This window comes from Aquarana catesbeiana, linkage group LG08, assembly GCF_042186555.1.
Source record: "Aquarana catesbeiana isolate 2022-GZ linkage group LG08, ASM4218655v1, whole genome shotgun sequence".
Classification (NCBI taxonomy): domain Eukaryota; kingdom Metazoa; phylum Chordata; class Amphibia; order Anura; family Ranidae; genus Aquarana; species Aquarana catesbeiana.
Window position 1 is genome coordinate 252,796,102 of NC_133331.1, and position 11,513 is coordinate 252,807,614.

Sequence of the window (11,513 nt, forward strand, 5' to 3'; positions counted from 1 at the left end):
TATATACAGCTATATAAATCAGACCAAAATGAGGGGCAAATGTGGAAGACAGAGGGACTTTGTTCCAAATCAAGGACAGTCCCTCTAAATCAGGGACAGTTGGGAGCTGTGCATTGTACCACAATGCATGAAAAAAGAATGTCCCTGCAGCACTTTCAGCAACATAACCTTTCACAATGCACCTTAGTGTGTTGTGGTGTACTGTAGTACAGGTGAATTTGCAGCTACTCTATGGGGTTGATTTACTGAAGGAAAATAGATTGTGTACTTTGCAAATGCAGTTAGTCCAGAGCTTAGTAAATAAGGGCAAGCCCTGCTGACTTCCATCATCCAATCATGTGCAAGAAAATTTTTTTTTTTTTTTTGTATTTTTCTTGCATGTGATTGGGTATTCTTTGTAAAGTGAAGCTTTACCTCATATATAAAGCTCTGGAAAACTGCACTTGCAGAGTGCAAATGCACTTGCAATGTGCACAGTCTATTTGCCTTTAGTAAATCAATCCCTATGTGTGCATTTGAACATTCTAAAAGCATGGCAACTTATTTAAAGTGCATAGTACTGTGCATTAATGTGTGTTGAGATAATGCATGGTAAAATGTGTAAATCCAGTCAATGTCACATAGGGGTTGATTTACTAAAGGCAAATAGACTTTAGACTTTGCACTTTGCAACATGCATTTGCACTCTGCAAGTGCAGTTGCTCCAGAGTTTAGTAAATGAGGTAAAGCTGCACTTTGCAAAGAGTACCAAATCACATGCAAGGAAAATAAAAAACTAAAATTTTTTGCTTGCACATGATTGGATGATGAACGTCAGTAGAGCAATCCCTTCTATATATTATCTCATGTCTTTGGATTATGGAGCGAGGGGCAGGTTACGCTAGCATTAAAAGGGCTTTATTTCAGCGTCTCCTCCCTCGGTATGTTTGCCTTTGGAGAGGCATGATGTGAGAAGATGGGATATTGTGTGCTTTCCTTCCACTCTGCTTGATGCCTAATTAAATTGTTATATTGTATTCTCTGTTTGCTTAATCTTTTTGGTTTCTATGTTTTTTTTTGTTTTTTTTTTTTCATTTTATCTTATTTACTATTTCTGAATTGTGGATGATAATGAGCCAGGAGTAGTGACAAAATAGTATGTTTCTCTTCTGTAATGCATAAGACTTATAGCGGAGTTCCACCCAAAAGTGGAACTTACACTAGTTTGTCTCCTCCCCCCCCCCTCCGTTTGGCACCTTTCGAGGGGGGGGGGGGCGGATACTTGGGTAATATCCCCAAAAAAATATATAAGAAAACATTTTTTTTCCTCAGTTTAGGCCGATACGTATTCTTCTACATATTTTTGGTGAAAAAAATCGCAATAAGCGTTTATTGATTGGTTTGCGCATTTATAGTGTCTACAAAATAGGGGATAGTTTTATGGCATTTTTATTAATAATTTTTTTTTTTTATTAGTAATGGTGGCGATCTGCGATTTTTATCGTGACTGCGACATTGTGGCGGACACATCGGACACTTTTGGCGCTATTTTGGGACCATTCACATTTATATAGCGATCAGTGCGATTAAAAATGCACTTATTACTGTGTAAATGTGACTAACAGTGAAGGGGTTAACCACTAGGGGGTGCTGCAGGTGTTAAGTGTGTCCTAGGGAGTGATTCTAACTGCAGGGGGTGTGGGCTACGTGTGACACGACACTGATCACCGCTCCCGATCACAGGGAGCGGTGATCAGTGTCAGTGTCACTAGGCAGAATGGGGAAATGCGTGTTTACATCAGCATTTCCCCATTTTTCCTCTCTGTGAGACGATTGCGGGTATCCCTGCGGACATCGAGTCTGCGGGACCCACGATCACACTCACGGAGCTCGCGGCAGGGTCGCGTGCGTGCCGCCACACGACGGCAAATTTAAAGGAACGTACCTGTACGCCCATTTGCCTGTCCGTGCCATTCTGCCAACGTAAATGTTCGTGCAGCGGTTGGCAAGCGGTTAAAGTGGTCACTGAAGTTTTCAGGAAATACTATTGACATCAGGGGTTACATCATTGGGTTTCCAGTTTTACTAAAATCTGGATGCATTGTAGCTACATTGTATTATAGAGCACTCTGTAGCAGGATCGGAAGACCAGGAGCTAATGGATTCCTGTCCTGGGCTCAGTGCTGGATTGACAGCTGGATTTCCTACACCTACATCTGCCAAACATGCAAACAGCTGCTCGCAGCTAATGCCATATTACCATAGTGAATATTAAATATTATTATGAAAAAATCTTTTGTTTTATTCTTCCTTGCAGGAGGTTCTTGCCTTCATTTCAATGTTGGTTAGCCTTGCTGTCTCTATTGCTGCAACATTCCTCATAAGTAATGACAATGGTTGGACTATCAACCTGGTCCATTTGTGTGAGAACGTCTCCCAAAGCCGTTATCCCCATTATTATGACCAGTTTTTCTATGGCAACGCTCCAAGATATTATCAGCTATCAGAATGGGAAATGGAGAGCTGCAAGAGAGGCTTTCATCAAGCCCAGGTATTGTGTCCCAGGTACTCTTGTAAATGTCATTGGGTTTACATCTGGCAAACAATTATTAAAACTCAAGATATATAGGATGATGGTGATTGTGATATTAGGGCTCAGCACAGTACGCCTCAGTATTTAATGATCAGTACCAAGAAAGAGACACTCCAGATACAGCAGTAGTTTTACCTACATAAGTTACAGAAACTGAGAGCATCAAAAGGGGTCAGACAGGAAGGGTCACTTTCACTGCCACACACACCAAGGGCCTCAGGTCATGAATCCCTTCTTAGCAGGCTGTGATCAAGCCTTGGCCACCCCTGCTCCTCACACTTATTTAATGACCACATAAGATTTACCAGGCTGCCACATCTGGGATATTCTCCTTTCTCCATTCAATACAAATTGGCTGAACAACTCACTTGCCTACTGTTTTTACTGTTGCTTAACTCCTAAAATGCTAAAAGCGCAAGCACATTGAAGCAAATTTTTCAGACACTGGGTTATTTTCTTCACTGGTGTGATATATTTGGACTTAATTTATTGGACTTTATATAGCACACTTTATTCCAATTATACTACAGCACTGCCCCATGTTCTAACTTTTGATGGAATATGGTGGTGAAGGTTTTTCACTTTGCTCTGAATAGGAAAAATGGCAGTGTCTCATTAGAGGTTCCCAAAAATGGCTTGAGTTTCAGCCGATTCAACAGGAGTCCACTGAAATTCAAGCAGAGGGTGTCCTGCAAACATCCCTGAGTTGGGTGAAAAATGGTCAGCCCATTGTAGTCCTCCACATAGCAGTAATTAAAGGAAGAGGCAGCACTAGCTAATTGACTATTGGGCTCTGATGTAAAGACATGAGCTTAGCAAGGAGAGGGAGCAGTAGTGTGAGTAATAAGTGTGCTGCTGTTCTTTCATTATCCAATCAGTAGCCTGCAGGTGGGGAGGGGACACTAATGTAGGTAACACGCCTTCAGTGACTCCCCTGACACTTTATTAAGCTGCTGTGGGTGAAGAACTTTTCTGGTCCTTCCAGATATGTGGGACATGTGCCCCACTCAGCTTCCTGTAATGTGACATTGCTGATACTTGGTAATTGGCCCAGAACTGTCACATTGGGATGTATAGCCAACCGTCATACTTATGGTATGTGAGCTTTAACTAGAGTGACTCAGAACTTACACATGCCTTCTTTTCCTCGTATCCACGCAGCTGAACACAGTGGGGGGGGGGGGGGGGGGGTTTACAATGCAAGGGTAAAACACAGGTTTGCTTGAAAAAGGTACCCCAGATGTATCCTGACTCTTTGTATCCTACATTACGGTACCCCCCGATCTTATTGCCCCCACTATAATTACCAAAAAGTATACTGACACAAAGGTTGGAGTAAAATGGCTGTTTTCGGCCTCTTTAATAAAATTAATAATTATGTAAACTAATGTTACAAACAAAACATAACCTTTTGTTTGCCGATCCTTAGAGGTACCAAGTATCAAAATTTTCCTTGTATCTGCGTAAACTATTTCAACGGTCCCTGCCGCACTACATTGGCACGGGGATGAACCACATTCTGCAGATACACCATTGTAACTCCCAGTTAATCACCATAACTGGCATTCCACTGGGGACCTGTACCTTAGATGTGTCCCAATCATCTAATACAGCAGGTTATTTAAAATGCCTCCAAAGACCCAACCGCCACAGCGCAAAGTGTGAAACCTCACACCTTTGTGCCCCGCCAAAAATGTAATGCTCGCTGTATCCCATCTTGCAAACCCAGGGACCACAGATCCATGCCCACGGCATTCAGATGGACCCCATCACTGCGGAGGTATCGCCACGTATCCACCTCTAGATCCCGATGCCTCACTACGACACCACCGTTCCGTGCTATAAACCTCCCAACCTCCTTGGTAACCTTTACTCGGGCCTTGTTCAGTTTTGCTACTGAGCTGGCAAGACGCCAGGTCATGCAACCTACCATCTCGGACCACACCACCACCATATTAGGAAAGGCCAACTGCAGATGGAGCAAACTTGACGTCCCGTATGAGGTGTATGCTGGACCTAACACCCAGATCGTTGCCTCCAGCATGTATGACCAAGATGTCGGGGGCCCTATCCTATCTCGCGATCCTTTTCACCTCCGGAACCACCCTGCTTCATAACAGCCCCGGAACACCTATGCACCTAATGCTGGCCTCAGATCTGGGGAAGCCTAGTTGATGATCATTAAGCCTAACATCCACCCTCTTAGCCCCCCAATGAACAAAGGAGTGTCCCAATATCCACACGAGGCAAACATGATCTGAAAGAAAATAGAAGACATAAAACACAACATAGAACATAACTACACTGACTAAACGACTAGACATGCAATAGGGAAAAAACAACAAGACTCCACAATAAACTCAGGGGTATTAAATCAAGTGTGGGCGAACATAAATTTTGAACCTGTATGACTCCCACCTGCCGATACGTTTTATAACTGTGCTATACAATCCCCACCGGGCTGCCCCAGTGGCTGTCCCAATGCGGAAAGAATGAGAGGAAAAGCTACTGGTCTCAAGGCCGGCAGCGCCGTAGAACCGACACAAACTGAAAAGTAGACAAAGCCAAACCATCCAAATGGATGAGAAATGACCCAGCCACTATTGGGCGAAGCCGCAAGTACTCCACCACCGCGGCAACAGGGCATATGGGCGAACCAGGAATCTGCAGCAACCTAATGTGCGCCCCCTTTCCCCCTTGGTCCACCTTAGATCGACGGATAAAGAGCATGACAGAAGAGCCATCACAGCGTATGTTCACCACAGACAATCCCCCAGAGGCAGCCTTGGACAGACTAACTAGCTCACCCACCCTAGGGGGCTCCATAAAAGGCCAAAGCAAAAGCCGCCCAGAATAGCAAATTTGCGAAGCTGCACGAACAAAGATGACGAACAAACATTCGTCATCTGCAAAAACAATGATTGCAGGATATCAAAAGTAATAGGCCGGCCGTCGAGTACCCTTCTGATAAACTCTCAGGGCATGTCTTACCAAAAAATCTTTGGTAAAATCGGGAATGCCCTGCAATTTGAACAGGAAGGCCAGGCAATTTTCGGTTCATGGCAGAAATAGATACGCCAGCCACAAAACACAGACAAACGAAATAAACTACCAGATGTCTAACTTGAGAACTGTCCATGTCAACCCCCGCCCACTGTAGCAGCTCCCCCCCATTCCCTCCAGACCTTATTGTAGAAGGAACATGTCGACTCGTTCAAGGAGCTTTGTATCAAACCGGCGGCAAATTCCACCGCAATCCGCCACAGCCGAGGAGGACAAGGGGTTCCCTGTTGCTCCGCGCCAGACACCAACTCCTGGAACCTGTCCTGGAACTGAAAGCGGGAGAAAGCGTCAGCCACCGTATTCTCCATTCCAGGAATATGCACAGCGTACAGAAAAACATTTTTCCGAATACAACACAAAACCAGATATTGCAATAGACGTATAACCAGAGGGGGGACCGCGACAGAGAGTTGATAACCTGCACTACACCCAAGTTGTCGCAGTGGAGACAAACCTTCTTGTTGCTAAACAATTCTCCCCAGAGCTATATGGTGACCACCAAAGGAAAGAGTTCCAGAAGCACCAAATTTTTTAGGAATCCCGCCTCACGCCATTTGGCGGGCCAGCGCTCAGCACTCCACCGATCCCCTAAGAATGTTCCATATCCAGTGGATCCGGCAGCATCAGTGAAAAGCTCAAGATCGTAGTTGCTGACCAGCCCTTCCATCCAGATGGACCGGCCATTGAAATCGCCCAAAAATTAATTCAACACCCACAGGTCAGCCCTATGCTCTCTAGTAAGCCGAATGAAATGTCTGGGCGAATTAACCTCCGCAGTGGTGGCAGACAGCCGGCGGCAAAAAACTCTGTCCATTGGCATGATACGCATGCAAAATTGAGCTTACCGAGAAGCAACTATAGCTCTCGGAGCTGAATCTTGTGTTTTTCCGAGGCCAAACGGACCTCCTCCTTCAGGCCATCTAGCTTGTCGTCAGGCAGATGACACTCCATTGCCCAGGAATCAATCTCTATACCCAGGAACTTGATAACTGACGTGCCGCGAGAGGAATACCAAAACGCTCTGCGAGGTCCTGTACCGTAGCCAGCAAAATACCACATAACTTGGAGGATGGAGGGCCAACGCATAGAAAGTCATCCAGGTAATGAATTACCGAGTTGACCCCCGCCACATCCCGCACCACCAATTCGAGAAATGAACCAAAGGTCTCGAAAAAGGCACAAGAGATGGAGCAGCCCATCGGCAGGCAGCGATCCACATAAAAAGCCCCCAACCATCTGCAACCTAAAAGGTGAAAGCTGCGCGGGTGAACCGGTAGTAACCGAAAAGCAGATTCGATATAGGTTTTAGCCATAAGGGCAACCTTACCGTAGTGCTGTACCCAAAACACGGCAGCATCAAGCGAGGTATAAGACACCGCACACGCCTCAGGATCAATGGCGTTATTAACTGAACCGCCTTTAGGAAAAGAAAGATCAGGCAAAACTTATTGGGCTCCTTCTTCGGAACAACACCCAAAGACGAGACCATCAAATTATCCAAGGGGGATGAGTAAAAGGGGCCGCACATGCGGTCCATTAACATCTCCTTAGCGAGTTTCTCAGAAACCACTTCGAAGTGTAACCTAGCTGACCGCAAGTTGTCAGCCGCAGGGCGAATCTGAGGAAGGGAGCAAGGGAAAAAAAACCTTCCATGAAACCCACCTGTAACAACCGAGCTGCCAACTGATCCAGATATCTACTTAGAATGGGGGACATCCTGTCCACCCTCACTGGAGTCTGGCCTTTTTCCTGCAGCATCGCCTTGCTGCCCTAAAGCAACGGGATAGGGGGTGAGCCCCCCCCCCGCAGTGAGAGCATTCATGTTTGTATCTGCAGCTGGTGCTGAACCTGCAAGAATCCTTCATTGAACTGCCAACACTGACCCCACCTTTTCTGCGACCGGTTGTCAGGGGCGGTCGGACTCCAGGCCCCTGCTGGAAAAAACGAAGAGGCCCGCGGAGAGGACATAAGTTTCATCCACAAACTGATGTTCTTATGATCCCAGCGCAGCGAGAGCCGTATTGCCTTATATTGACAAAATTGTTCATCGTACCGCAACCAAGCCACGCCCCCATAAATCTTCTGGACCTCGCTAATGGAATCCAGATAGCAAAAGAGTGTGAACCAAGTTCGTACTTTTACTAGCTTCCTTCGCAGAGTCCGCTGGGGCAGAGACACTTGACCCCGAAACCACTGTATCCCCTGGTGACACTACCGCCACTGACCCCTGACCAGGCACAGGCACCAGAGTCTCTGAAACCTGGGTCACTGTACGACCCGCATCCGGAACCCAAGCCAACACCGGCGTAGAGCTCGCCAACGCGCCCACGTCAAAGCGTTGAACCAAAGAACGCAGCCCGACCAAGAGGTCATGTATGGCCGTGGAATCACCCGCCCTCCGAGGTGGGGGAGGGGAAGAGGCCCCGCCTACTATATCTGAAAGGATACCAGGACCAACCCCGGGGGGGGCCTGCCCACTGCTAGAATCCGACACAGGGGACACAGAAAGCTGCAAAGAAGGGACAAGTTTAGACAAGGACTTACCAGGCCAACTAGAACGAGATCCCACAGCCGCCAATCTGGAATCCACCATTGCCATCCTCCGTGGATGAATATCCTCTTCGGCACTGGACAACTCCCCCTTAGAGCGGGAGGAATCTTGGCGACCGCTCGGAGTCTGGACTGGCGAGGATACGCCACTCGCAGAAGGCCCTGGCTGCTTGCGGTCTCTCCTGCGCCTCTCTCCCCAGGGACTGGTGAGCCTGGCCTTTGCTGTGAGGCTCCTCTTCATCCCCCCACTGGTGGGTGGGGCCCTGCTGCTCCGACCAGTTGTGGAGGCCCTCAGATCCCAACTGGATCCGGGTGTGATGGGGCCTCCGGCTGCTCCGCCCGACTGGCCGTGACCTCTGAGATGCCATTGTCCGCCGCTATTCCCACCAGGGATGGGACTGCACTCTTGCGGGTCTTCCTCCTCTCCGGGACCGGGGTTGGTGTAGGGCTGTGTCCCCATCCCACAGAGCTCCGCCCCCGCCGGGGATTCCTCCCAGCACCCGCGCCTTAACTAGCCATAGATGGCTTGGCTGGAGGGTCCGAGTCCGGGCTCCCTGCATGGCGCTGAGCTCGCGGGGAATGTGAGGGGCTGAATCGCTTCGGGGAGCGTGCTCGTCGAGCGCGTCTCACCTGTGTGCCGGCTGGATCGGAGGCAGTTGTCCCCAGCATGGCTGTGATCTGGCTCTGCAGCCAATCGGTCCTCATGGAATCCGCCATCGAGCGGAGCTGTGCTGCTAGGTGCCGGGAATCAGACATCACAGAGATGCAGAGGAGGGGCACTTGCTCGGAATGTTTCTCCTCCTTGTGTGCTAACTGGATGTCCGGTTCCCCCTGACCTCCCTCACTCCTGACTTCTACAGTTCCTCCCCCACGCCCAATCCACTGCAGCCCCATGTTGCCTGACAAAATATATTAACCCCCACTTGCCCGGCTTCCCTGTGCTCCTGTTCATGCTAGTCTGACGCTATTTTTTTTTTCTTCTCTTTGGGCTATACTTTAAGCATTTAGATGCTGAGCAAGTAAGCGTCTGTTAATTTGAAAATAGCTTTTACTCTACTGTATATCAAATAGGAAACCAGCAGTCTATAAAGTGTAAATACAATTGACCATCAAACTTTTTCATAAAGAAAACTACTTCCAGCTGTTATTGACAAAAACAGATAAGTCTGGAGTTTTCCCGTACAGTGTTTGACATGCTAGTTGTCTTCCCTTTTTATGAACAGAACTTGCTGTTTGGCTTGGATGTTATGTCCTTGCTTATGATGATCTGGGGTCTTTGTCTTTCCTCTATAATTCTGGGATACAGACTGGAGGTGGTTCTCGCTGCCTGTAAATGTGAGGTAAGTGGCAACTTATTTAATGAACACTTAATGAATTAGAACATATGAACTGAAAGGCATTTATTGCTAAAAAATATTTTAAACCAACCCAAAGCCTTTCATAGGTCAGAAGCACCACCATCTTCGAGGCTTATGAAAAATATATGGTGGTTCAGTGATGGTACATTTAGCCATACAAACTGTATGGCTAAATTTGCATCGCATTTGGACCAAACTCTTGCAGGACCCTTTTTTTGTCCGCACCAGAATCAGATCGCATGGGTATGAACACCCATGCAATCTGATTCCTGCCTGAATTCACAGTTGGCATTGCGATCTGCGAACCGATCTGGGGGTGCCATTAACTTTGTATTGACACCCACAGTGGTTAGTAGAGGGCAGTGTGAACTTCCGGCGATTCAGGCGCGATGCGGAACTCTGTACTGAATTTGCAGGTTTTCTTGCATCGCACCTGTGTGAACCGAGCATAAAAGTGATCAAAAAGAAATGTAAACAGTGTACAAATAAAATGTAAAACTAATTAAAAATAATGATAAAAAAAAATGAAAGCTCATAGAAGCGAACGCATACGCAAGTCGCGCACGCATATGTAAACGGTATTCAAACCACACATGTGAAGTATCGCCATGAACGTTAGAGCGAGAGCAATCATTCTAGTGCTAGAGCTCCTCTGTAACTCTAAACAGGTAGCCTGTAAAGGAGTTTAAATCATTTGCCTATCGAGAATTTTAAGTAAAGTAGTTTGTCCCCATTCCACGAGCGTGCAAATTTTTAAACCGTTACATGTTAGGTATCTATTTACTCTGCGTAACATCATCTTTCATATCATACAAAAAATTAGGGTGTTTTTTTTATTCATTCATGTATTTTTTCCCCAAAAATTGCGTTCACAAAACTGCTGCGCAAATACAGTGTGACATAAAAAATTGCAATGATCGCCATTTCATTCCCTAGGGTCTCTGCTAAAAAAATGTATAATGTTTGGGGGTTATAAGTAATTTTCTAGCAAAAAATACTGATTTAAACTTGTAAACAAAAAGTGCCAGAACACCTGGTCTTTCAAGTGATTAATCTGCAAATCTCTATTTATTATAATACCAAAGATATGCTTGTAAAAGTATGAACTTTGTGTAAAAAAAAAACTTTTCCTATTTTACAGAACATGATACGGAGAGAGGATCGTAATGAATCTTCCCTGATACCAAGCCCTACTGAGGAAATCTCGATTGCCTAAACACATGGTATCTGGCCACTCTGCCCTCCTGGCGCATAATCCACACTTTTGCCCTTTCAGTAAAATTCATTAGACACTTCCTATAAGATATGACCTCACCAATTTATTCACAAATCAAAATATTTAAATGTATCTGTTTTATTTTACTTCTAATAAAATTACAAACATCATGTCCTGTAATTTCTTTCTACATATCATACAATTCCACCAGCCACAAACAAAACCTCAACTTCAAATCAGCATAACAGTGTTATTGGTGGCAGCATGAGTTCTGAAATAAGTGAGAAGAGCACAAGTAAGAAACGCTCCAATGTTCTGGGTTGTATTTACTAATACAAGTGTATAATACTAATATGCACGTGTACATAAAACAGTGAATGTACTGTGTTCCAGACGTATCCAAGCTTTAATGGAGAACATACCATATCACATGGCGCCTTTTCTTAACATATGGTGATAAAGTTTACCCTGCAACATTCAGCAACAGAAACATACAGAACATGACTGAAAATCAGCATTGACTGTAAAACCATGTCACAACGTGACTTAATTACATAGTAGGTTACATAGTAAGAGAGGTTGAAAAAAGACACAAGTCCATCAAGTCCAACCTATGTGTGTGATTATATGTCAGTATTACATTGTATATCCCTGTATGTTGAGGTCGTTCAGGTGCTTATCTAATAGTTTTTTGAAACTATTGATGCTCCCCTCTGAGACCCCCGCCTGTGGAAGGGAATTCCACATCCTTGCC

The 11,513-nt window shown here is 45.8% G+C and overlaps 1 protein-coding gene across 1 annotated transcript in view; it reads left to right on the forward strand.

Moving 5' to 3' along the window:
* Positions 1-10,929, forward strand: part of LOC141106321 (uncharacterized) — a 44,592-nt gene extending 33,663 nt beyond the window's left edge. Inside the window, exons 5-7 of the mRNA XM_073596995.1 lie at positions 2,297-2,530; positions 9,409-9,525; positions 10,685-10,929. Coding sequence (XP_073453096.1) covers positions 2,297-2,530; positions 9,409-9,525; positions 10,685-10,759 — 426 coding nt within the window. The 3' untranslated portion in view covers positions 10,760-10,929. The remainder of the gene's footprint in view (positions 1-2,296; positions 2,531-9,408; positions 9,526-10,684) is intronic.
* Positions 10,930-11,513: the final 584 nt, after the last annotated feature.